At 39.7% G+C, this 27959-nt stretch overlaps 2 protein-coding genes across 3 annotated transcripts in view; one reads left to right on the top strand and one right to left on the bottom strand.

Annotated features, from left to right (window-relative positions):
* Nucleotides 1-15263, bottom strand: part of vwa8 (von Willebrand factor A domain containing 8) — a 69668-nt gene extending 54405 nt beyond the window's left edge. Inside the window, exons 1-13 of the mRNA XM_075480162.1 lie at nucleotides 15001-15263; nucleotides 13722-13799; nucleotides 13487-13617; nucleotides 12265-12375; nucleotides 6535-6702; nucleotides 6082-6246; nucleotides 5848-5897; nucleotides 5633-5741; nucleotides 5439-5543; nucleotides 5205-5333; nucleotides 4562-4696; nucleotides 4344-4421; nucleotides 456-616 (exon numbers count right to left, since the gene is read on the bottom strand). Of these exons, the coding sequence (XP_075336277.1) occupies nucleotides 456-616; nucleotides 4344-4421; nucleotides 4562-4696; nucleotides 5205-5333; nucleotides 5439-5543; nucleotides 5633-5741; nucleotides 5848-5897; nucleotides 6082-6246; nucleotides 6535-6702; nucleotides 12265-12375; nucleotides 13487-13617; nucleotides 13722-13799; nucleotides 15001-15139 (1559 nt within the window). The 5' untranslated portion in view covers nucleotides 15140-15263. The remainder of the gene's footprint in view (nucleotides 1-455; nucleotides 617-4343; nucleotides 4422-4561; nucleotides 4697-5204; nucleotides 5334-5438; nucleotides 5544-5632; nucleotides 5742-5847; nucleotides 5898-6081; nucleotides 6247-6534; nucleotides 6703-12264; nucleotides 12376-13486; nucleotides 13618-13721; nucleotides 13800-15000) is intronic.
* A 2218-nt stretch (nucleotides 15264-17481) lies between these two features.
* The window catches only part of dgkh (diacylglycerol kinase, eta), a 79810-nt gene continuing 69332 nt past the window's right edge, over nucleotides 17482-27959 (top strand). The window contains exons 1-2 of one of the 2 annotated variants that reach the window (XM_075480165.1): nucleotides 17482-17674; nucleotides 18835-19002. In XM_075480165.1, coding sequence (XP_075336280.1) covers nucleotides 17627-17674; nucleotides 18835-19002 — 216 coding nt within the window. In that variant the 5' untranslated portion in view covers nucleotides 17482-17626. Of the gene's footprint in view, nucleotides 17675-18544; nucleotides 19003-27959 lie in introns of those variants that run through there. The other variant, XM_075480163.1, reaches the window with a different exon arrangement.

The following is a 27959-nucleotide window of genomic DNA, read 5'->3' on the forward strand; positions in this document are numbered from 1 at the left end:
GCCCGGACCTCAACATTGTTGAAGCAGTGTGGGATCATGTTGGCAGAGAACGGAACAAAAGGCAGCCCACCTCCAAAGAAGAGCTTTGGGATGTCCTTCAAGAAGCCTGGAGAACTATTCCTGAAGACTACTTAAAGAAATGACAGAAAGCTTGTCTAAGAGGGTTCAGGCTGTGTTGGAGAATAAAGAAGCTCAGACCAAATACTGACTTTTAAGCTCACTAAAATAGCAAAACATCTGTTTTAGCCTATAACCCCTTACACTGTATTTTCATTTATGTTTGCGCATGTTTGAATACAGTGTTGCCCCTGTATAAAGGAATATGGGGTGGCTCAAGACTTTTGCACAGCACTCTGTATGTCTGTGTATTGGTCTGGTTCACTCATTATCAAACCCAGTTCTACAGATAATCACATATCAACACAGCATTCTAAAACGTGTTTTAGCTGGGGTACCTGGAGAGCACAGCCAGGGTTCCCAGGTTGACCCTGTGTATACCGTCAAGAAGCAGCAGCTTGCCCTCGATGGCAGCAGTGACCAGTGGAGACGGCCTCCACGCAGTGTCTCCATTCGGGAGAGTGTACCTCTGCTGGAGGAGGTCCCGGGCTGTCATGTCCTGGAAGTCACAGACAGAGGCACAGAGGGAGAATGGGGTGGCATTACAGCAACGCAGGAAAGAGACAGAACATGCGGGTGTTGAAAAGAGACCAAAAAGAAGATGAGAGGAAGATGCACGTAAAGTCACAGTGATGAAGGGAAAGTTTCTTTCCAAATAAATTTCACACATAGAATATACAAACATTTGATGAAATGAAACAAATGAAATAACAATTATAGTAAAAATAATAAAGATATAAAACTATCAAATTTTTTGTTGTGTTAAAAACCCTTAAGGGATAAAAGACACATAAAATCAGAGATTTTGCCATATGAGCAATATATATATATATATATATATATATATATATATATATATATATATATATATATATATATATATATATATGTATATATATATATATATATATATATATGTATATATATATATATATATACACACAACAAACTTTGCAGGGCTTTTTGCTAAAGTCAAATATTTTAACAAGAAATGCTTATAACCATCTTTGTGTTCAAAGAAAGTGAAACAAGGGAACAAAGAAAGTTTCATTCCATTAGATAATAATATTTGGTTGAGGAAATATGAACTCAAATTTATCAGCAAAATATAAAATCTGAAACTATAGATTGAACTTTGTTCCTTTATATTCCTTTACAAACAAATGATCATATTTAAAAGGTGTTGACATCAAAATTGTTTGACAATTCTAATATATAAAAGCAAGATAGACTTTGTTCCTCAACTTTGGGAAAAAGTGGCAGATTTGACTAATTGCAACAGATATGTTGGGAAATAAGTGTCCAATATCACACTATGCAATTCTACTCTGACAGCTAAAAAAAATTGTCAAAACTTTGTTAATTTCCTCCTTGTAAATATAAAGTTTAATTTCCACAATGGCTCTGATAAGTACAATTTCTCCAAAAAAGGTGTAGAGATTTTATTTTCTTCTCAAAGAATCAAAATAAAGCATTTTAATGGACACAATTTTAAACATTTGATTAGAAGAGAGTTTGCAATCACTCTGTGAAACCGGATCCCGAAAGCTGAGCTTGTTCTGCAATCAGAAACACTTTTAACTCTGTCCCCGCATGATCTGGCCAAACTGCTAAATCTGATAACTCTGCTTTACAGATAACAGTTAATGGCACTTTTCTGTTGGAGGGCGTCTGTTGAGCAAAGCTGTCATATTGAATATCATGCTAACATGTCATGGCACAGTTGGGGGGTTCAAGAGGGAAGACAAGTAGCGTTAGACAAATTTGTAATAGGGAGTCTAGAGTCTAGAGCTACTAACTGCATCTAGTTGAAAGCTCCAAAGAGAGCGACAAACTGCCTTATAACAACGGATCAATGAGGATAATGCTATTGAACCTCTCACAATAATTCTCAACTGCAAGGCAGTAATGGAGTTGGGTTTGCATATATGGTTCTGCCATGTTGCACAGGGTCAAGGGCTTCATTACTCACAAGCACTATGAGTTACTAAATGCAGAAACACAATGTTTAGCATATATGTAATGTGAGAAATCAAAATAACCACAGTTTGGAGTAATTGCTGAATTACCCAGGAGATTTTGTAACAGTTGCTACAATTTGGGAAGTGCACTTTAATTCATTCTACCGTAAAAGTTAGCAATTCATTCTAAAAACAGAGAGGATGCATAGTTTTTGATTCAGTTGATTCATTGATTACTTAAATCAACCCAGAAACCTACAGATAAAAATTCAAAAGCGGAACTTTTACTTCTTCAAATCTAAATATTCCAAATGGCTTTATGGTTATAAATTAATTAATCATCTATAGTCCCCAAGATTTGAACAACAGTTTACAGTGAGGTAAATCGATGAAACGTTGTAATGAATCCAAAAGAATTAAAGTCTGTGTTTATCTTTAAACTGGTGCAAAGACCACATAACACAGATCAGGGCAAGAACCTGGAGTAAACAAGTCACCTTTACCCAAGCAGGTTGTAATAAAAACTTTTACCGAGAAGCGAACGATTTACCGTTTTCCTTCTATGCAGAGCTCATTTTGAGAAGAGCGTCTGTGCAACTGGAACCCGAGCAGTTTTCGGCTGCTTCAACAGTGGTGATAAACTTCAACTAAAGGCATAGTAAATAGTTTTCCCCCCATTCTTCATGCGGGATATATACAGCTTCATTTTCAAGGTTAGCGTCACACTAAAACGATTGCCCAGGATAGGATGTTCACCATCCTCTCCCCCCATGCACTGTCCAATTTAACATCATAAATACCAGCCAGTAGGACTAAAAATAGTTGCCAACACAAACATGACGCATTAGGTCCGTAAATGTAATACAGTGCATCCCATTCTAATGTTTCAGCCATGTTGCATTAACATCATCCTGTGAAAGACAGCTTGTGCCCCTTTATGTAAATTTTTTTATATATATATATATATATATATATATATATATAGCCCATACTTAAAGAGATAGGAAGGAAAGAACTGAAGCACTCTTCCTTAGCATGTGGCGAGTTCAACCAGTTCCTGAGCTGTTCCCAGGTCATTGAACTGTTTGCAACCTTTGTAAAGACAGACAGAGGAAGAAGAAGAAAAAAGACTGTCTGCCTACAATGTTTGTTTTCCAAAAGTGGTTTTTCAAGAGCCGAAGAGATGAAATACCCAGTAAAGGAGTGGATCCTGACCTAAAAATAGCTGCAGTGTGATACATTCATACATTGTGCTTCAGCACGCCCACTTCCTGCATAATCACAAGCTCACAAACAGGAGGAGATGTGTGGAGAATCTTGAACCATAACCTTCATGAAACCATAGTCAAACATGTTTAACTGTCTATGAGCACTTAACCAAGTGATCAGGTGCAAATGTAACCAGTGGGGTTAAGAACTGTTTCCTCTAAATAAATAAAGCCTTGACATCCCATACATTTGGGATTTTACACAAGGGGGGGGGGGGGGGGGGGCTCTGACTACAAGAAGAAGTCTAATTGTAGTGCAACAGCTTTCCTGATGTTCTCAAGTCACTACCTTCAAGTCTTCTTTAATACACCATAACAAACAAATCAAAACCTCTCCAAAAATGGAGAGAGCTCTTTAGGAATCATTTTCTCTCTGGAGAAATGTGTGATATCATATCATATCATATCATATCATATATGGGAAGAAGCTGATCAGTCACATGAGTTTGCTGTTTGCCAGCTAAGATCTATAACCTTTACCAGGTCAGACAGGGTCCGTAAAGCTGTTCACATTCTCCTAATGTGCATCGAGTTCTCTTAGAAACAGACAAAACCAACTCAAGCAATTCTAAGAACTTTTTGCACATAAGTAGAAGTTTTTTTCACATTGCATCTTCTAGATGTGATTTGTTACCCTTGACTTGATGAGGCACAGTGTATGGGATAAACACAAACTCATGTATATCACATAATCTAAGTCACAGTGTTTCAACTCTTTGCTTATTAGATGGATGCATGCCTGAAAAGCCTGAACTGCAAATGTAACTACAGGAAATTAAATAAAGATTGTATGTGAGAAGAAATGCTGTTGCATATGTTACACAATGTGGGTCAAAAGACTGACAGATGGTAAACGCCTGATTGTCTCATTAATTATTTGGCACAAACAGTGGGCATTCTGTTTTTCAGCACATGCTCTGTAGAGCTTCTGCATATAATAAATGTTGATGGCATCTAACTTGAAAAAAACAATGACATATCAAAAGCATTCGTTTACCTGGTAGAGCATGATGGGCTCTATGCTGTAACCCAGCATCTCAGCGAACTCTCTGGCAATAACTGACTTGCCACAACCCTGCGAAATACATAATTCTTGTTAATAAATTCAGATATGTGTGTTGAATGTGTGTGTGTGTGTGTGTGTGTGTGTGTGTGTGTGTGTGTGTGTGTGTGTGTGTGTGTGTGTGTGTGTGTGTTGCACAGTGTGTGGGCTACCTTGGCTCCAATCAGACATATGTCCTTCACCATGTGCGACTGCATCATCTCAGCCAGCAGCTGGGAGTGGCTCGGTGTGTTAATGAAGGTGGGGCTGCTGTTGGGGGGACGTGGATCTTTGGTGCCCGCTGGAACCTTAAGTTTGATAAAGACAAGAAATTGCCATGAAGCAGCAGCCAACAGATTTGTCATTCAAAAAAATAAAAAAATAAATAAAAATGCTCCTCCAGATGAATCGCGTCACTGCCACATTTCTGGGAACAAATTAAGCTACATGTACGTTCCAAGAACTCAAGTTCTCAAAGAATCCAGGAGACATACAGCACTGCATATTAGCAGCCAACACGACTAATGCCACATATAAATGATGTGCAGATTGAGATTGATCAGTTAATAACTTGTAATTTAGCCATTAATCCGATTCATTCAAACAGCTGTTTGGCCTTTGTCATTACAGGCAGCAACCTCAGTGGGGGGTGGACTACACAATACAATGGAGACAGTTAGCACCTTGAGAGGAATACACAATTTTTGCAGAACCCCCCCCCCTCATGCAGCAGAAGTGAAAATCTCTGGGCCTGCTATTGCACCTTCAAAATAGTTGGCATTTTGTGTTGAGCAAATGATATAAACCATACAGTACCTGGAAGGGGATGTCCCTGTCTCCGACACGTACAGTGACATCTGCCTGGCCTTCAAGTTCCCGAGTCGTTGACACACTCATAATGGAGTTGGGTGCTGGCTGACGGCGACCATCCAAAAGCTCAAATCTCTGAAAGACACCACAGGTATGCAGGCAACAACGATAATATATCAAACATGCAAATGAAATAAAACACATCAACATTTTGACTGATAGACAAAGCTCTTGGCTTACACTCAGCACACCCTCGACAGCAGAGTGTCCGTCCTTGCCTAAGATACTCTTGTAGGGGTAGAGCCTGTGGATCAGCTGCTGGGAGGACAGCGTGGGGAAAGTGTTCTGCAACAAGAGAGAAATTTAAATTTGTATTGTTTTTTTTTTATTTATTTATCCTGGTCTTAGATTTTTCTTTCCCCCTCAAGCCTCACCAGAACATGGATGGCAGGAAGCAGGTTGTCAACAGGGAAGTCAGGGAGACCAAGATTGGATGATTCCTGGGAGCACAGTGTAGTGGCGAGTGACAGCAGCTGGGAAACCCTGACAAACAGGATACAAAACGACGCTCCGCATGAGAAACCACAAAGATGAACAAAAAGCAATTTAAAAAGGTCCAAGCTCTAAAATGTGTATATCTTCGAATTACCTTTCAGCAGCCACATTTGGTCCTGCTGTGTACAATAACTCCAACTGGTCCTGAAAATACAAAGAAGGTAATTGCTGCAGGGCTACGCACGATCCTCAAAAGCTCACAGCCTGAAAACTGTTAAATGTATAAACAAGTGGAGTTTGGCAGTCCTTCACACAACCACCCTTTATCTCCTTATTGAGTCATTGGGAAACTTTTGGGGCTGGATCATGTACAGGTTTCTGGACTGACCTTGAATGGTAGGTAATAGATATCTCTGGCTTGGAAGCGAGAGCGGAGAGGAGGATCCAGCGGGTTGCCCTTGTATTTGGGAACAGGAAGCCCGAGAGCGATAACCCTAAAGTCCTCGCTTACACGGACAATTTTCCAGCCGTCCAGCTCCTCTTTAGTGTGCTCCTGCAGAGTATAAAGGTTTAAAACACACATTTGTATCGCCGTCTATGACAACAAATATCAAGGTTTTTATGGTGACAGCATATCTTCACAATAACAAATTAGCACTGTAGTTTCACTGCTCCAGTGTAAAGTTTCATTTCTACTCAGCTTCACAAACCACAACCACTAATTCTGTCACCTATTAGTGTAATCATCCCTTAAACGATTATCACTTTTTTTTTTCTTTTTTTTTTCCAAAGTAAAAAGTCTTTGTCTGATTGAGAGTGTGGACGGGGGCTCTGCGCTGACCTGCAGCAGCTTGTCGTAACGCTCAGACGACATCAGGAAGCGTCCGTCCTCCAGCTGCATCTCTCTGTTCTCCAGCAGGTTGTTGAGGACAGGAAGAACATTTCTCTCTGCTTTCTCCAGCCCCTCCAGGACCAGAACTCGACCTTGCGTCGCTGCTCTTACGGCACACTAGAGACGAACACATAAGACATCGAGACTTAAAAGTGAAGTCAATACTTAAGATAAATAGGGATAAAGACAGAACAACTGATCTCAAAGATGAAACCCACTCTGTCCACTGTAATCAGTTCATACTCAGGTAGAATCTTCTGCTCAACTGTCCAGAATGACCCCTGACTCAAAGATCAACCTGACAATGTATGAATTCTAGCTCCCTATGCTCTAAGAATCTCAAAATGAACCTTTTCTGAGAGTGTCCTCAACTTACTTTGTTCAGAATGTCCTCCAAACTACCTCAAAACTTTCAACACAGTCCCTGCTTTTTAAGGGAGGTCTATTTTCTGCCACGCGCACACATGCTGCATGTTTGTTCCGCACATCTACGCGAGTGTACATGTATACAGTATGTGTGTGCTGATGCTCTTTTCAGTAGAATTCAAAACGCACATCTGACATCAAGAGGCAGGAAACTTTAGCTGTCTGGGTGGACCGCAGAGCGAGCGGCCATGTAATTAGGTTAACATGTAAATACGTGGCAGGTTGTGTGGGAAGCAAAGCTATAAAACTATAGTGAGGACCAGATGCTCTATATTTAACTCTTGATCCATTTTCGGCACCAACGCTATAATCAGATAATTGTTAGAAATGTGAGTGACGCAGGATGGCGAGAGGCGGGGAAGCACAGTTGGCCCTTGTGTTCAGTCTGATACAAACCCCACAGGAGGAAGAAAAACATCCCAGCAGAAACTGAGATGCTTTTAACCAACACTTAACGGGTGTCAGAGAGCGATGAATGAATGGAAAATTCTGGGGAAGAAAGATCTAAAGACAAATGCACATATAAAAACATACAATGCATAAACCAGATCAGCCACAACATTATAACCGCTGAACTTGTCCTTACAAAACAACCCTGCAAACATCAGTAAGACTTTGCCCTAAACATCAGTTCTTTAAGTTACAGCGTGTAACAATAACAAAGAACTATGGAGAAGAAATGTATTCCATTATCAACAACTATGATTCTATTAGTATCATTATTCTATTTTAATTACCTAACCAAGGAATCTTCTATCCAAGAGAAAGGCCTTATTTCCATCATTAAAGGCACAGAGAGGAGGAGTACTGGTCAGAGGATGACGAAGAAGAAGACATACAGTCTATCACTACATGCCAGTAACTATCACCACTGTTACTTAAAAAAAAGAAATAAATACAAGATGGATGAATTACAACATGACTTTGACTCATCTACCAACAGCTGACTGGCTGTTGCATCTCTTCAGGATTCTTATCTACAGCACAAATGAAGCTAAAGAAAAAAAAAAAACTTTGTAGGTTAGTGGTCTTTCGGGGAGCTTCTCATTCCCCGTTACACTCTACATGTGTTGGTTACTCCTACACACACCACTCACCTAAACATTATAACAGACCACAAACACCGCCTGATTTTATAGATGCTCCGTCTCTTCCCCTCACGAAGTTACAACCGACTGCATCTCCTTCAAGGTCCTTCAAACTATTTTAGTAGCGAAATGATGACAGGACATGCACACTGGAAACAATAACCGGGATGATATCTAAAACCAGAAGGTGCTGAACAGAACAAAATGATCCTACATATTTTCTAGGTCTCAGTCCAAGAACATTCAAAATTACATCAGAGTCCAGGATCACCACTAGTTTGGTCTTCCTGATCATAGAATTCTGATGTTTAAAAAACCTGAATCTGTTTTTCACTGCCATACAGTGGGACACTGTAGGGACACTCCAAACCAGTGCTCGGATTAAATTTGCCTGTTTTCTCCTGGATGACAAATTAATCTGCATTATCATTAGCATCATCATTATCATTATCATTATTGGCTTTAATTGGCATAATAGGAGTGTTTAGGGATTAAACTGCAACCTTTAACCTAAATGTCGTTAGTTTTTTTTAGCTCAAAAGAGAACTTCAGAAGCTTACAATTAGTTGAAATTGATTCCAGTTCAAATGTAACTTTGATAGAGAAGGTAAACTTTCTATTATTGTAATATAGACTTAAGACTCTGCCGTGCGGCTTTGAAGTAAGCTGTCTTACATAAGAGCCTGCAAAATGAGACGGGTGAGTTTAAATGTCAAAATTATACTAAGCATGCGATTATATTCATGTGACTACAGCCTTTGTGCAAACTTGTGGGGTGGAATGATGCCTGAAATGAAGGAAAGAGAGAAAAAAGAAAGACCTAGAAAGGGGAGGGACACAGAATGCACAGGGACTGACACGTTAAGCCTGAATATAGGGCTCCAAATCAGCACAGGGCCCGGAGGAATACGTGAATGTTCTACTTAACACACAAACACATACCTCCTACGATACCAAACTATCCCCGATGACTGAAGCTTTGTAATTCACACCCACACATTATCGTTCTTTGGAACAGGCAAAAGATTCAGTATTGTGTACTTTTACTTAATAATCGCACCCACAGGCTCATGTGAAATTGCAGAACTCCAACTTATAAACAAACACATGCTCACTGCATGGTTAGATCTACAGAGGACCAGAAATAAGCAACACCTATTGGCCCTATCAAGAATGCTACATCTATTAATGAGCTGTTTCCATGGAAACAATGGACAACTTTTCATTTTGATGAGAAGGTGGGAGGCGGATGTGCCTCTGATAGAAGCGTTGACTAGCTTTCCTTTTTCTTGGAAAAGACAGCATGTGGTGATAATTACATTCTGGAAAAGGACCAGTCAAAAGACATGATTCAAAGATTCTTTCTATGACTTTGGACTAGGAAACATGACATATGGACAGTCTTGGCTCAGGCTCTCCATAGTGCTAACACCAGGCGATGCAGCCTCTTATTGCCACCTCACTTTGGTGCCACAGGAGTTGTAATGTAGTGTTGCATACGGAGCAGTTAAATCAAAACCACCAGCACATGAGCACATACTGAATAACTTTATTCATTTATGAGCTCGCATCCATAGCACAGCTTTCTGGTATAAGGTGAGCTAAAACTATGGAATGTAAAATAAAAGACAATAAGCTTCAGAATTTGTAAAACATACTGAAGCAACAAACAATCTCCAGGTCGGGAACTCAGGGTAGAGACACTACTACTCCACAACAAAAAGGAGTCAGCTGAGGTGACTGGTGGTCGTCCTTTGGAGGTATAAACCTCAATTTTAAGGTATAAACATGCCTTAAAATTCACAGGTGACAACCTCGAGAGAAGAGAGTTTGAGGTTTTGATTTGACCCTCAACGCCCCCCATCATCAAAAATGTGCGGACAGACTTTAAAACGACCCAAGAATCTCAAGGAACTCGAAGATGTTTGCGGTAAGAATGACAGAAAATCCCAGAAACAAGAATTTTAAAAAAACTTAGCTGCTGCTAAACGTGTTGTGATATTTGCCAAAATGCTGGCCATCTCATTGAGTGGCGACCATGCAGGGTGTTCAAACTTTTTCCTTGCACTGGTTTCCTTTTTTTTGGCTATTTGGCAACGGATATAGACCTACAGTAGATTTTTACACACAAGCACAGGTTTTTAATTAAATTGATTTGTGCTACAGCCCCCTTGGGAACCCTGCTATTCATTTCAGTAAAAGTTATTATGGCCATTATAGAGATTAAATTAGAGAAATCTGCTAATGCTGAACAAAACTCTAACATCAGCAGTGTGAATGCCTCAATGCTTAATCTGCAATGGCACACAGACAGGCCACCTCACCCTTTATTAAATTATAAGACCACTCAGAGGGGTGTTTATATACAAACGTTCATGGCAGATGCTTCTATCCAAGTAAACAAAGCACACACACTTCTCAAACCCTGACCATGCGTTAACAGAGAATTCTGTGTTCACTGTGGAAACATGTGCATACAACACAACCTTCAGTTAGCGCTGAGGAAAGTGGAGTGACACCACAGTTTCTGAACTCCAGTCTGATCATAAGAAATTTAAAGTAGGCATGAGACGTTCTGTTTCAGAAGACCACGTCTGAAGAATACATGTGCCGAAAATAAAATCTGGATAAACTGCACCCGTTCCCATGGAGTTGATATCTGAACTGTTACGCAACTGATTTTTTTTCACAAAGATGAGGACATGTGCTAATTAGCTGTGGATAATACCATGTTAATTATAACAGTTTATCATTAGTTGTCTCTGCTGACTGCCTTAAGTCAAACAGTTTAATGGCCACGTTTCTCTTTCGTTAGAATTGACAGAAGATGAAAAAGGAACAGAAAGTTCTGGTCAGAGAAACCAGTCTAAATCCAAGGAAACTGCTAGTTTCTATGGTTACTAAATGTATAAAGTTAACTGAGTGTGTGGGTGTGTGTTTGCATGAAGCTTGATTAATTAAAAAGAAAAGGCATGCAAGAAAACCGACACTGCAGCTATGATGGGAGTTTTGCTGACTCTAAACCCTTCCGAAACCAAAGAACTGGTGATTGACTTTAGGAAAAAGACCAGAGAACCTGCTACCACATGATAGAGAGTTTCGCTGACTTTAAATTTCAGGGGACACATTTCTCACATGACCTCACATGGACAATGAAGACCACCTCACTTGTGAAAAAGGCACAGTAACAGCTGTACTTCTGAAGATCACTGAGGAGAGACAACCTGTCCCAGAAACTGTTGCTATCCTTTGACAAATGTTCTTTTGAGAGCATCATCACCCCTGACATCCTGCTGTAGTTTGCAGGGTGGACTGTGGCTGACAGCAAGGCTCAGCAGAGAGTAGTTAAATAGCTGAGGACACCATAGGGAGTCTGCTTCCCTGTCTCACAGACATATACAGAGCCCGATGCCTGCAGAGAGCCACAAAAGATCAAAGACCCCTTTCATCCTGGGAACCACCTATATTCACCCTCCTGCCGTGAGGGAGATACTGCAGGTCTATTAAGATCTGCAGCAACAGATTAACAGATTTTACAAATGTGCAATAAAAAAATCTGAACTCCAATGTGCAATAACAGCAACATTTACCTTTTCTGCTGCAAAGCACAGTGAAAGTTGCTCCTGAGGATTTATTTTTCTCTGTAATGTCATAATGACTTGTGCGAAATATGTACTGACAGTGGTACTGCATGTAAAAGGTAATTTTGTGGTATAAACCAGGTGAAAATGGGTGGTACTCAGAGCTAATGAGAATTTTTAATTACAGTTTGTTTAAAATACCTAAAAGGATATCCATTAAGCCTTCTTCTCAGATATTGACATACACATCAGATCAATAAACCCCGAGCTTCGCTGTCACTTCATGCCCCTGTGTTTCGCGTAAGATTTTAGAGGGTAATATTTAGAACTGTTGCTTATGGACTACTTTTCACGAGTATTTATAATCTTTTTTTTCTGTTATGGTGGGTGCTGGTGTGACGTGTTCAATAACATATAGGATTTCAAGACTTCCAACTTCTGACTTCAACTGACGGTAAATTGTGGGTGGAGATAAATATGAGGAGGCTGGATAATATTGTTTGGAGGAGCTGCTATACAAACTTTCATTTCATTCATTTCAAATTCTGCTTATTGGTGTAGAAATCCACTAAAGACAGACTTACCTGGTCTATGTAGAAGGCCGTTCCTGATCGGATCTCCCTCCTCTGCTTCAGATCCGTCTCTGTGGTGTCTCTGGACAGAGCGACATACTCGACTTCCCGTTTGGTCAACTCCTATTTAACAAAAAGGGGTTAAACATTACCAGCGGTACTTAAAAAAAAAAACTATTTAGGTTCATTCAAGACATCTTTCTATTAAAAAGAAAAAAAAAGTTCAACAAAGACAATTATACCCAGATGCGAATGACTAAAAAAGTACTCAACTCCACCTGCACCTGGAACATTCAGCTACAAGGTTGGAAAAACTAAACCCACAAAGAAATTAGTCAATTCTTGCAAATTCTAGTTTTTGTTCAGCATTTAAAGTATTTCTGATATAACATGCCATTCCAATTTGGTAGCCTCTGAGCTCTGTCCCCTTGTGAAAAATGCATCAAAGGTTACAGTAAGATAAGAAATGAAGCGTGAATGACCTCAGTCATATCATACTCTTAATAAGATAATGAGTTTTCACGTTCTGGTTACAAATAACTGTCAAATAACTGGTTTGTTCTAGCCTCTGTTAAGCTTTTTAACTTCTTCTGTTTACGGTCTTAATGCATTTATAGACAAAGTACAAAAGTGTGTCGAGCAACATGTGCAAAACTCTGGTTCTGTTGTTGTTTTTATGGTTTTTCAGTGTTTCAACTGCACATTTTCAATTCTATTTTAAACATTTGAAACTTTCTAGGATTTGATATTCAATTGTTAAACTTACTAAAGATGTGCAGTGGTTCACACCATTTATCTACATCTGCATGTTTTCTTTTATTCATTTACTGGATGAACTTCTGCACTCTGAACTTTGAAGCATAAACTTGTACAAGGAACAAAGTGTGACTTAATGCAACTGCATATATAGGTGAGTCTATAAGCATTTAACAGTGACACTTCCTTCCTTATTCTATTCACCACCACAATGAATTTGTAATGAAACATTTGAATGAAGGTTCTTCATACAGTGCTGTCTGAGGGATCAGACATCCAGCTTTGTTGAGATTCCGTGACTGGTTCAATAATATTCTGCACTGGATATGAAGAAAGATGCAAATCTCCTCTAATCTTTCTTTGAGGAACATCTTTTTTAAACAGCTCAATGATTTTCTCACACATTTGTCACACAACCTTTACAATCCCTAATAATCACAAATATTTAGCTTTGAGTGTGAAAAACTTGAGCACTCACGAGGTACTGCATAGCTATAGATCGTCTCAGGGGTCCTGGGGGTCCAATGAGAAATACATCTTGGCCCAAAAGGTCCTTCTGCATGATCCATCGCAGGTGCTGAGCCACCGTCTGTGGCAGCGAATCAGACACTGGTGGCCCGGAAAAAATAAATCTCGTCATTCAGACATGCCTCTGCAGTACTTTTGCTCATACATCACAAAACTCTGACACACCCATAATGAAAGTTACATACTGTGTTTGACAGGAACGAGTTCGGGATTCTTGGGTGTTTTGAGTTTGAAAGAGATCTCGCCGATCGTCACGGTGCCACCTGCAAAATGAAAAAGGGTGACCGAGCATCCTTCACAGACAGTTCCAGTAAAAAAAAAATCAGGACAGCAAATTTTTCTTTACAGAATCCTGACACCCTTACCTGTCACCAAAGTATTTGCCGATCGTGGAATCTTACAGAACGCTGTTAGGCTACTTGTTTATTCTATAAACTTTTCTGTCTTTCTTTCTTTTCCATCTAATGAATTACTGGATGTGCGTCTCCCTTCTGGCAATTGTTTGTCTCTCACGCAACGTTTTTTAGTGTGTTTATGCATCAAATTCTATTTTCTACATACAATGAAGTTGGTAAGTGAAGGCACTCAAATAATTTCCATTTTGCTTGTGTCACTTAAAGGAAGGTTTAACAAGTTATTTACTGCATTTCAGAGAAACTTTTCTGGACTTTCCATTTCCCAATATCTTCTGGAAATTGAGTTTTAAGTATTTTTTTAGTTTATAGTGAACTTTTTTTAGTTTAGGCTCATAGAAGCAACATTTGAACTGAGAAACATTTTAATTGTTAATCACCTTTATTACCCAATATCTTATTGTGACGGTCAATAACAGGAAAAATAAATGGTCCATTAGTGTCCCATAAAACATTAATGTCATTAAAAAAAACTGCTGTCTGGTTTTTTAGATCTCTTAAAGTTCATCTCAGCATTTTGGTCCAGTTTGATTTAAAAAAAATTAAAAAGAAGAAGGTCAAAATGTTTTTATTTTAGCAGATTAGCTCTGCTTCTCCAAGCTAACAAGCTAAAGAATCATGCTTGCAAATGTTGTGAATATAGAGGCCCAATCCCATTTCTATTTTTCTACCCCCTGTTGATCGTCTTCTGAAGGGAGAGAAGTAGGGCTAACATTGCAGTTAAGATTAGGTTAAGTTGCAAAACACCTGGTTGTGACCTTTCACCCACAAGCTAGTTAAAAGATACTGGTCACGTCCTCAGTTCCAAGTCGTGTTTATCTTACTGATAATTGCTAATTGCTTTGATTTAACTGAAAACACCTGTACAATCACCTGTAAAACAAGTCAAACATGGAGTACATATGAATCAGGTATTAGTGTGTGCAGCCACTTAGCTGTTTGCAGTTACAGGTGGGTTTTTTCTGTACAAAATTAATAAATTAAAAAAAGCCCCCTCTTTCATTTTCAGCTCCGACTGTCTGTTATATGATAGCTAGAGTTTGTATGTTACCTGAGGATGTACTAAGAAGTTTGACCTCATGATTCCTCCACATCCAGCCGTCTCTTCCCAGGACAGAACCCAAAATATTCCGCATCCTTCTGGCGGCGACGGCCGCTGTTGTACCGCCAAATAATAACTGGGAATGCATTCTTTAACTGTATCTGTTGCCAGTATGACATTTAAACACACACTTCTTGTTAAACTGCGAGATGAAGCGCCCAAGTTCCCATTTCATAACGTCTGTCAGCTCATTCTGCAGGAGTCGGAGCACATTAACGGGAGGACAAACTGGTCCGAGACTAAACTCTTCCGTAAGATCTCCATGATGTTGACAACAGTTCCGCCGTCTCCAGCTTTGTAAACGTTAATGACATGATAATGTGACTTCAGCCACGAAACTCTGCATTCCAAAAATAAATAAAAAGAAATGTCATCTTGATGTTTTTACTGATACCAGATTTCTTGAGAGGTAAAGTGCCTGAGTGCAGGTTAAAAATGTCATCAACACTGACAGATATAAGAATATATAATATAAGATACTGAAGATACAGTCTAATTAAATCCATTAAACATCTAATTCAATCCAATCAATCTATCATCCAATAAAATCAAATCCCAATTAGTTTGATACATATTACGCCAATTCATAAAAACTGACCTAGCTAAAGAAATCAAATGATCAAATCTTCAATTCTTTCCCTTGTCTTGAACAAAGGGAACAGTGGAGAGTAAAACGCCATTTTAACAGGAAGAAACCTCGAGCAGAACCAGAACCAGGACGGACAGTCGCCTGCCTCGACCAGTTGGGGGTTGAAAGGACAGGAAAAAAGGAACAATAAGCACCATGACACCAGGCCAAGGATTCCTGCCCAGAGTGATTATAATTACATCCTGTGCCATTCTATGTTCATACTGATAAATATTGAAAGCTAAGTAACATTCACATTAAAGTTATTTAGACTAATGAATTGTTAAGTCAAAGTGTATTTAATTTCTATGCTCCATGACCAAAATAATTCACTTAAAGGGGTCATTTATAGGCTATTTATAAACATATACATATTAAATACTGAAAATATAGTACTGCACACAAATCTTAAACCACCCAAAATTAGTTTATAATTTGCTTCCAAGCAACCAGACTTCCCTGTAATCTTTTAAAGAAGTCTTCAGCAGTAGTTCTCCAGGCTTTCTGAAGGTCTGTCAAAGTTTTTCGTTGGACATTGGCTACTTTTTCTCTCATTTTCAATCTACTTCTTGTACCTGACCATTTTCAGAGGAATGTGATTTTTGTTCAGAGGCTCTTAACACTGACCTATAAATCATTCAAGCATAAAAAAAGCACCTAACACAAGAGATGAACCAGTGAACCAGACGGCTTAACAAAGAACTAATCTTAAATTATATCGTTCAGCACTACAGCAGCCTGTCACAAAGACACATTATTCCCACTGCTTCTGTTGCATCTATGAAAAATGACAAAGATATTACAGTGATTAGCTGGAAACTTTGGGATATCTCAGCATGGTGTGTAGTGTGTCCTTAAAAGAATTGAGGAAACTGGACAAACTGAGGTGAAAAGAGGAAGTGTTAGGCCTGAAAAACTATCTACAGTCGATGCAGTGTCTAAAAGTGATGTCCTTGAGGGATAGGGAAAAATCTAGGAAAAAACTGACACAGGACCTGAGAAGCATCTGGACAATCAATTGATCAATCTGTTGACCAAAGCCTTATCAGAAATTACCTCCATGGAAGGGTGGCTGTCAATAAGCCGTTCTTAAGGAAGGGAAACAGGGAGAAAAGGCTGAGCTATGCCAAATGACACAAGAACAGGACTGAAAATCTGTGGGAACAGGTCTGATGGAGGGATGAATCCTCCCCAGAGCCCGGAACTCAACATTATTGAAGCAGTGTGAGATCATGTTGACAGAGAACGGAACAAAAGGCAGCCCACATCAAAAGAAGAGCTTTGGAATGTCCTTCAAGAAGCCTGGAGAACTATTCCTGAAGACTCCTTAAAGAAATGAAAAAGAAAGCTTCTCTAAGAGGGTTTAGGCTGTGTTGAAGAATAAAGATTATACCAAAGACAGACTTAATTTCAAGTTCGTTCAAATTCAACACTGTCTCTTTTGCCTTTTATTTGTTTTCACATATGTTTGCACATGTTTTATTACATTGCGGGACCTATTTCCCATTTTCATAGTCATAAATAAAACGCTGTCTGCTGTAATTCGGACCAGGCAATGTTTTTATAGTCTATTCAGACTGATTCTTTATATTACGCTCTAAACTGGTAGCAGTACTTACAGATAACGTCATTTTAACCTTACACACAGACCTAAATGCACGCGTGCATAGTTGGCCTTCTCACCCCGGGCTGGAACAGTCTTGTACCAAGCTGCGCGCGCTTTTAAGCTGGTTTGACATTTATCACGTGGAGCGCTGATAGGCTCGGCCCTCAAAGGAAAGAGAGCGTCGCGGAGGGAGGACGCGGGACGGCTAGCTCCACGTCCCATCTCCTCCTCAGTGCGCATACGAGTGGCGTCAAGCCAGGGCAGCGAGGCAGGTTGTGAATTGCTCAATCTTTCCTTGATTCGTTTCTTCTCTCCCTGAGCGAACACAGAGGTCTGGGACTATGGAGGATGTGTATCATTACAGCCGCAGCCCTGCCTGGGAGGAACTGGTTAGTATAAACCAACACTGTGGACTTGCGCTATTCAGTACGCTTCTGGTGTCGCTGCGATCCAGCGCGGTTTTCTCAAAGAAAATAACAGAATTAGACCTCATTATGTGAATCCGTTGCTCTAACCAGTGCACAGCAAGAGTTTGTTTTTAACTCTGAGGATGTTTCGTTCTCCAAGCGCGTTCGTGCGTAAAGCCCCTTTTCCACTGTTGCCGTGATTTTTGCACACTACTATCGTCCTAAAAGCCATTTGAATGAAACTGGTGTTTTGAGAGAAAAGCAAACAAAATTGGTCTTTAAAGACTCCAACAATAGCTACTTAGCTGCGTTTTCTCGAGTAACTTTTCTTCTCTTCTTCTCTCTTCTCCAATTCTGCCGTATTGTCTGTCATTTCCAATCAATGAAAATATTAGCAGAGTTACTTCTAGAGCAACAGTCACTTATTGGGAGTTGGATTATGACTTGTTAAGATTGGATTTTTATATTTTTGTTGAAACAACTCACTGTTTGACTACCTCAAGCTCATTTTATAATCCCATGCATCTTTTCAATACTATCACAATTAACAGAAAAAAGGACTTTAATGCGTTTTCGTGCGTAAAGCATCTTTAAAAAAAAAAACATCCTGATATGCATATAAGCAGATGAAAGCCTTCATTAATTTGCATTGATTACTCCTATTAGTGCAGAATATTTACTGCTTGTGATGTGTTTTAGTCATTACCACATACGACAGTGACTGGGCTTCATTAGTTGATTTATCACACTTATTTCCTATTTGTGGCACTGTTACTCGGATGAAGTGTTTGTGTAAAACAGCCACTAGGGTCTGTCATGGCACGGACAAGTCCGCCGGTTTACGGAGTGGATGAGGCGGTCTCTCGCCTCAGTCTGGACTGGCCGCTGGAGCCATAAGCATCTGGCAAGCGGGGGACTTTGGAGCCCAACCCCACCGTGCCGCGACATGCTACATCCCGTATGCGTTTATCAGCCCACACACACTCCAGAAAACATAGCCGTCTTTATCGTAGACACACAGAGACATGACAGCGAGGAGAGACACTTCTCAGTCGCTCGACAGCTCTCGTCTCCCGGAGAGGAAAGGAGCAGTGGACCGGGCAAAGGCTAATCCCGATTGGTTTTATCCCTCTTCTCGACAGGAGCCGGAGAAAGGGCCTGTTTCGTCCGCGGCAGGAATCCATGCCCATGTGGTGGGCGCTGTCGCCGGCTCCGGCGCTGCAGACGAGTCCTCCGACAGCGAAGCAGAGCAGGAAGGCCCCCAGAAACTCATCAGAAAAGTGTCCACCTCAGGACAGATCAGGACCAAGGTAAGACTTCTTCTGTCTCTCTTTGTCTCGCTTTGGCTTATATGAATGTTGGAATATATTGTATGAATGCTGGGTTGGCCGTAAGCAGCGCAATAGTTGTCGGCCGCTTTCTGACTCTGAGACCAAACATTCAACAGATCAGTGTGCGCTGCGGGCTTTGTTGACCACTGATGTCCAAGGTGCCTAATAAACACACAGCCCGTTATGTTTTGGTGGCCTGTACTGTTTTTCCATGCCGGCTTATGCAGGATAACACTGCAGGAATCTTGTACGCTGGCGATAAGATATTAGTTTCACAAGAGCTTTTAAAACCTGTTGCTCTTAGTAAATGTAATCTCAGCGAGGAACCGCTATGGTGATTGAGTTTAGTTCAACTTTATTTTAAAGTAAACCCCCAAATAAGTCAAATGATGGAAAATGCAATGCTAAACAGTCGTAGTTAGATATGTTTTTATTTCTTTACTGACAGTATAAACTCAATCCACTTTTTACATTGCCAAAAAAAAAAGTAGGGGCAGTCAAATCTTTACCACTTTGTAATGCAGCCATTCATTCTCACAACCCTCAAAAAAAGCTTTGGCTTTGAGGATACCTAATAATGAGGCTCTTAAGATGTTATTTTGTTCCATTCCCCTTGCAAAGAAATCTTAAGGTGTGATTTGATACAGGTCATTTTATTATTTATTTAGTTGAAAGATTTCCATAACATTCTCTCCTGAGGAAAGGTGTACCCTCTTCTTCCTCAGCCATACCTTTGTAATGTGTGCAGAATGTGCTTTTACATTGTCTTGCTGATAATGCCTACACATCCCTGGAAAAGTTGTGGCTTTGAGGGAAGCAAGTGTTGCTCTAAAATCTCAGTGAGCTTTTCTGCTGCCGTCACAGAAGTGTAAACAAGCTTTGCCAAGGGCACTGATACAACAACGCATATCACCACAGAGCCTGGCTGCAGGGACTTGTTGCAAGTCTGGATGCTCCTTTTGGTCTTTGGTCCGGAGCAGATGACCACGTTACATGTTTACACTGTGTGATGGTCCATTCCAGAAGCCTTTGAGCCCAGAGAACTCAACGCTGATCTGGACGAAGTTAACATAAGGCGTCTTATTCTGCACAGCATAGTCTGAAGTCACAGTTGTAAATGTAACTCTGTATAGTAAAGCTTGACAACGGTTTCCCACAGTAATCCCTTGCCCATGTGGCTTTATCAGCTACTGATGAATGACGATTCTTGATGAAGTGCTGTCTTACGTTTCCAGCTTACGCTTGCTCCCTTGTTCTTTACACACTAAAATTCATCCACATTTCCTGAATGGTTTATTTATATTCTCAACTGTCCTGGAGAACAATGTAACTGTCCTCCAATCTTTCTTTTAGGAACCTTGTTTTTAAACAGTTAAATGATTTTCTCACACATTTGTTGTCAAACTGGTGATTCTCTGTCCATCGTTGCTCCTTAAAGACTAAAAGTCTTTTACTGAGCCTGCTTTTGTACCAGATCATGAATCCAATCAGTTTTTTTCTTTTTTTTTATAATCTCATCAGTAGCCCTAAATTTGTTTCATCCAACCTTTTTGGAATGTATTTATGGTCTGAAATGTAAAAATTTACGAACTTGAACAGATATAAAAAAAGTTGACAGGACAAAACATGAATTATTTGGGGCTACTGCTCAGCAGTTTTTCTAATTTGGAGTTGTAATAAATTATGTTTCACAGAGCAAATGTTTTGCCAACAGTCTGCTGCAGCTTTTACTTTTGGCATTCAGGATGAAGTAAGAGAATGCTGCTCTAATTCTCCGACACCTAAGCTCTCTTGGCCCACTTATCTTTTACGCTGTAAAAGAGGGCCGCCGTCCCAAACCAATGGGTTCGCTTAATTATTGACTGCTTCACTCCACCCCTTCTACATTATTCAGGATATTAAGATACTTTGGACGGAGTAGTGTCTGACCATACATTTCATGTGCGTTTTTATTTGTCCAGTTAGTTATTTTTTGCTTTATTTCTATGGGTAGTTCATCAAGTTTTTAAAGTACAAGTTAAAAAAAATATCCGAATTGGCAAAAGTCTATCTGAGGTTACTTAAGCCTACATTTACATTATTAATTTTGTCTGATCAGTGTCAGCCTGGTCAGATAACTGCCTAACTGTTGCCCCTGCAGTTACAGCAGGAGTTTTAAAAGTGGATAAAAGTCAGGCTGATATGAGTCACAATGTACACTCCGCCCGCAGCGATGCACATATACCGAACGGATGCTAATTGCATTGGCTGGCTCAAAGCCCAGATGGACCTTAATCTGTTCTCCCAAACTACATACAACACACTGCAGGTCAGCCTAGAATCAGTTCATACTGCTATCACAATAGTATAAAGCACTTCTGCTGTAATTGTATCAGCGTGCTGAGCATGTTGACATTGTGCTAACGGAGGTCTCAGACTTGTTACGTGTGTGTTTGAGTGTGTGTGCTGACAGTTACTAATGGATCATGCATGCACTGACTCACTGAGTGTTGTTCCACTGGGTTGTTTGCTCAGCTCTGGACCGTGTGTGCATCACATTGTCCCTGTCCACCCCTTTCTGTCCACTATCTCCGGTTATTTGGTTGCCACAGACAACCACGTCTTCTGCCGTTATTGGTTGACTCCATGGCAATGCTCTGTAAGACAGCTGGTTTGCTCCAAGGTGCACATACGCCACACAGTGAGTCTCGTCTCCTGTGTTCTTCTCAGATAGAGTCATGTGAAAAAGAATGTACACCCTCTTTCAATTCTATTATTATTAGAATAGATATATTAGGCTTAATATGAGGAGAATGCAACCTCAGATGAACAACAACACATGACATATTACATTGTGTCATTATTTTTTTCAGCAAAAACTAAACTATTTATACTGCTTCCCTATTAATTAAGAGGGCAAGTAGCAGTTAGGTGCTGTTAATCACATGCACTTGATTCATTGATCATCACCAAGTGAGACTACTTTTAATAAAGCAGAAGCAGAGTTATTTTTTTAGACTCAGGCCTCAATGTCGCATATTGAAAGACTGAACAAGTCTGGTTGGTTTAAAAGGATCGAAAGCCTGGCAGCACACCTTAGGTTTGCAAAGTTGCATCTAAACAAACAACAAGACTTCTGGAATAATGGACATGTTTTGTCATGTATTGACTTGGGCTTGTTTTGCAGCCACAGGAGTGACATGTGTTATTGTTCATCTGAGGTGTATTTACCTCATTTTAAGATTTAAGATTTTTTTTTCTTTTTTGATGGCATAAATTAAGCCTTTGAACTGAAAGAGGTCAGCTTCATTTTCCCCACAATTGTATATAGACACTCACCAGGACATTTTGCAGAATTTGGCCTACAATTCTATGAATATGTTTGACTGATATCAGAACCTTAAAAACTTTTTTATTAATTTTTTTTAATGGGCAAAAAGTATATCTTAGAAAAGTATGAGTAACATCGATGTTGATAGTTATGAAACCATTGGCATCAACAGAGGTGAACCCCTTTATTATGGCCGTTTGTAGCTATCTTTTCACTCTATTTGCATGTTGTCAACTCTTGCAAACCCTTAGTGGAAAATCAATATATTGGCAGCTGTAAATAGTTGTTGTTGAGCGGCTGGCTGATGCAGAGATGAGATAATAGGTATCATTTATGTCTGCCCGATGTTCTGAAATCTTTATTCTCCTGCAGAATATACAGGGGCTTGATACATTCAAATGGCCATTTCTCCCATTTTTCTTCATGTAATAAAGCCATTAACTGCATCAATATTCTTGTAAATGCATTTGTTAACTACAGCAAAATATCTGGAAGAAGTCTATATTTGATTCTAGAAAGAATAGCAGTCTTTTCATAGCCTCTGCTCTCTTGTCATCTCCACTCTCAGCCCCCTCTCTGTCATGCTGCAGCTGAACCGAGCATATAAACTTGTGACTAATGCTGTGGCTGTGTGATTGAAAGCAGAGCTAATGGTATTCCAGGGTTCTGCTGCTGCCGCTGTTGTTGTTGCTGCTGCTACACGGGGTATTGGGAAAGCTCTATGAGCCCGACACAGCTAGACGCAGAGTAAATCCAGAGCAAATAGATGCTGAGTTTGGGAGTATATGGATGAGGCATTGTCGGAAGAGGTGACACACTCTGTGATTTCCATTTATGGGAGGAGCTGAGAGAGCTGAGAGAGTAAATCTCACCTAAATCTTTCTGTTTATTTAACCAGGAATTCTCTTGAGATGTATAGTCTCTTTTACTTGTTTGAATATACAAAACTTTTTTTTGCTTAGATTTTCATACTGAAAACATGCATTTAGTTAATCATAAGAAGGAGAGTCATGTAAAGTCTTGTTTGAAGTAGCTTTTGCCCACTGATAAAAATGTTTCGGTCTACCTACAGAGCAAACAAAAGCTTCCCCCTGATACTATACTTAAGCAGGAAATTTCCTGCACAGTCTTAATTTAAAGGTCACATTTCAGTTTCGGGCTGCATGGAGGTGTGGTGGTTAGCATCGTCACCTCACAGCAAGAGGGTTCCTGGTTTGATTCCCTGCTGGGGCCTTTCTGTGTGGAGTTTGCATGTTCTCCCTGTGTACGTGTGGGTTCTCTCTGGGTACTCCGACTTCCTCCCATCGTCCAAAAACATGCTTATTAGGTTAATTGTTGGTTCTAAATATACCCGAGAAGTGAGTGCGAGTATGGTTATTTGTTTCTGTGTGGCCCTGTGATAGACTGGTGATCTATCCAGGGTGTGCACCACCTCTTACCCAATGACAGCTTGAATAGGCTCCAGTCCCCCCCGTGATCCTGAATTGGGTTAGGCGAGTATAGAAAACGGATGGAGGAACATTTCAGTTTAATTATATGATGATAATTTGTAAGGAACACTATGCTAAAAGAGAGTCACTTCTTCTGCATTTGCCATAATGCTCTCTTTAGCGTTTGCAGACATCTGTAACATCGACACATATGTCCCTCTGCAGCTCTTAAATCATGTTAAGTTGTGGCCTTTTCTAATCAAACCTGGAGCTGAATCCTGAGAGGTAATTGTTTAAATTTCCAGTCCCAATAACCAACAAGCTGGCATTCTAGTGGTGATGAATAGTGTTTTTTTTTTGTTATTTTTTCAAAGCTCGAGCTGACGGCAATCATCATGCTGCAGTATTAACTTATGAACAAGAAACAATGTTCTCATTGGCTCACCGTTTACTTTGAACTTCACTGACTGTTCGGTTTAGGCAATCGCAGTTACTCAGATAGGTTCAGAAAAAGGTGGTTTGAAATACATTTTTACTAATGTTTTTCAAATATGTCAGACAATTAAGTAAAATTACACAGATATTTCACTCTGCACATTGGAAATTGACTCTGAAATTGACTTTCCACGTGGATTTTCTATTCTGCATTTAATGGCAACATGGAACTCAGAGTTTACCATCTCTATAAAAAAAAAAAACACCATATAGAAAGTTTATAACTTGAGTAAGGTTTCTCAACACCAACTTAAGCTTAAATCCACCGGTTTGTGTGCCTCTAGTGTGTGTCCTTAATAGCTCGTTGCTCCTAGTGAGTTTTAAATTTACAGATGATGAGTATAAGTGTGAAAAAAAGGCACAAGTGGGTAAATGGAGGAACTAAATAACTGAGGATAAAACAAATTTATCTAAAGAAGCCATGTTTTTTTTTTCCCACTTTATCCACTAAACATACAGAAGTTGAACATGACTTTTGAGTTCCAGCTTCCCACCTCCTTGATACATTGAATGCAGCCTTACACCAGGGAGCAGTGAGGCCAGGCTGCAATAACATCATGTAGCATCTTCTGTCCTCACTTGACACATGTATAACTACCCATATATGTGGCCCAGATGCACAAAGGAGATCACAGACAGGGGAATTACCCCCTCTCATCTACTGCATTGTTATTTTCCCATCACTTTGGTGAAATTTTAGCATGTAGTGGGAGTTGGATGGGTACAAAGTAACAATTACACACTGAAGAGAGGACATTATGCCAACACAGCCACAGCAGTGTGGTGAGCCTGAGGAGGAATACAGGGGGAGAATTTGAGAAATTCAGCATTGGTCTCTGAAAGACTTCATTGTTTTGGCCTTATTTAGCAATAACAAATTATTTGATCCGGGATGCATAACAGAGCCTAATTGCATGGAATGATTGCTAAGACAGTGGGCTTCTCTCAGCAGCCAGCCAGCAAGGACAGATGTGTAAGCAGTCTTCTTTATGGATGGGTTAGTTACTGCAGCAGTTTAGTGTTAGAGGTCGTGTGTTGAAATTTTCCAAAAAGAGAACGACTTTCTTCTGGCAGGCTGACATCTTCCTCAGCTAAGCCAAGAACTGAGGCGGAGGTATGTGTTCATTGTTGCTTGCTTGTCTGTGTGATTTCAAAATTATGAATTAGCCTAATTGGCCTTCGCAGAGGTTGAACTGAGTGCCTCTTTACCTCTCTGTCTTTTATTTTTCTGTGCATGTGTCAGGATTGTGTGTAAATGTTTGTCCTTATATGAGCTGTAAGATGTTTTTGTGAGAGAACGGAAGAAGCGCTGACACACACACACACACACAGAAGCAGCAGTATGAGTGGAGGTCTTGAAATTGCAAATGTCATATATTGCTCCGTCAGATGACTTTTCTTCCATGACCTCATTTTATATTGTTTTTTTTTCATTTGATTTAAAATATTACAGATTATTTATTTTCCATAAAGAAAGAAAACAGAGTGAACTGACGACTATGGCAGGTCCGGGACCGTTAGAGAATCATCTGGAAAGAGTACCGCAAATGGACTAGAAAACAAGTCGTTTTCTGTTTTTTTTTACTCTCAACAATTTCATACATAATTTAAATTCCCCCATTACATCAAATTTAGCATGTAAGTGTTTTTAAGATGATGTGTTGAACCTTTCCATATCAGTTTCTGGCCTAACAGTGACAAAAACAACACTGGTTCATCCCTTGGGTTACAGTCATTTTATGCTTGAATGATTCATGGCTTAGTGTTAAGTGACTTAAATATATATATATTTATATATAATTCCTCTGAAATTGGTTAGGTACAAGAAGTGGACTAAACATGAGTGAAAAAGCAGCCAATGACCAAAGGAAACTAGTTTAAAAGATTAGAAGAAAATCTGGTTCCTTGGTAGCAAAATATAACAAAATGAGGGATCGTTCTTATTTATTAGTTTATTTGTTAATTTGTTAGTAATAAAACTGCAGTTAAGAGAAAGACATCCAAGCAATTCATCCAAACAGTCTGGGATGCATGATGAAGACCATACCATACTTAATGCTGACATTACAAAGTCTTATCGCTAAAATAAGAAGTGGACAAAAATAGAGCTTTGGCAAATTTCCAACCTTCAGACATAGATTACATAGTTTGATGTATAGACATAAATGGAGCCTCACAGAGCCTAAAATTCTAATAATTTACACTGGACGTGACCGATGGTTTTCATTAATCAGAATCCGTGTGTTATGTAAGAAGTTTAAAAATAAACTTTTTGGCTTCAAGTTGATTAGATCCACAATCTGCAACTGAACTTACGCTACAAGTTCATAATCAGTGTCACGTTAAAAATAAAAGCTTTATAATAAACCAAATTTCCTTAAAATTGGATTCAAATTAGGAAACCTAAAGTTGATCTTGAAAAGAAATCTACTTCTCCGAATATATAATAGGTTTACATTTAGTTTGCAAGCAGATCTTGCCCTTCTTAATTTGTATTTCAGGTTTGTAAAAATGAACAGTTTCTCTCGGCCTTTATGTGCAGGACAAAAAATGATCAAAATGATTTTTTTGGACAATTGAACAGTTTTCTCCTGTTAACGATTAGACAATGAACTGATTTAACCAGATTTCTACCTGAAAACATGATTTGCTTTGATGCAAAGAAAGATAATGTGGGCAGTGGTTCACATCATTCCATGGTCATTGTATTTAGGGCTACATTGGCAGCCCTGTGATTCACAGAGAGATTTAAAATGAACAATCTGTAATCTTTGTTTTCTGTATTAGAGCAAGAGAAGCTAACCAGAGAAAGAATTGGGAAGTCAAGGATTTTTTTTTTTTTTAAATCAGATTAATTAGACAGAAGCATCTGTGAAGCTCACAAAGGACTAGTAATTGGTTTAAGTCACAGCGCTCTGGGATTTAAGGGTCAAACTGAAAAGCTATCCCATTAGAAGAAGAGTTTGTTGACTCTAGTTAGCTGCAGCATTATTTCCTAAATTGTCTCCACTTCCACGAGTTAGCCGGCTCATCTGGGTATTATCAAAGGCAGGACGTGAGTCTGCTCTGCTCTCCTATGAGGGAACTCCTGCTCCACTCTTATCCACCAACCACAGCTGCTGGATTCATTTGAAATGCCTGTGCCTTTGTCCATTGTATAAGCATGTGTGTGTTGTTTCGAGCCTGTGTGTCACCCTGTCCGTGGCCAGGCACAGTGTGGGTGTACGGTACTTGGCACTCAGGTTACTAATTTCGCTCCGGCACAGGACTCGCTCTCTGTCTCAGAGTTTAGCAGAAGAGAGGAGTAGCACACAGAGGCAAGCTGTGGGCTATTTATAGATCACTTCTGGCCTACTTGGCAACAGGAAGGAGATGAAGACAAGGAAAGGAACTATGAAGGCCAAGGAGGAACAAAATAGAAAATAGAACTAGAGAAAAGTCACTTTTGCTGCTCCAGCTGGCCAGAGCTCCACCTAAAGACCTTGGAGGCTCATGCATTGGTTTTTTATTTGTTCAAGATGACGTGAAACACAGTGGCTGCACTAAAGCAACCACTAAGACACAAATATACACTGAGCCCTTTGTCAGTACCTGTGGAGTTCAGCTCATCTTTATGATTTTGTCTCAATCAGTCATGGGGTGTTTAGCTTGCTCCTCAGTCATCACTGGACTTGCCCTCTTCTGGTTGGATTAGCCATTCA

Source organism: Odontesthes bonariensis, chromosome 12 (genome assembly GCF_027942865.1).
Source record: "Odontesthes bonariensis isolate fOdoBon6 chromosome 12, fOdoBon6.hap1, whole genome shotgun sequence".
Taxonomy (NCBI): domain Eukaryota; kingdom Metazoa; phylum Chordata; class Actinopteri; order Atheriniformes; family Atherinopsidae; genus Odontesthes; species Odontesthes bonariensis.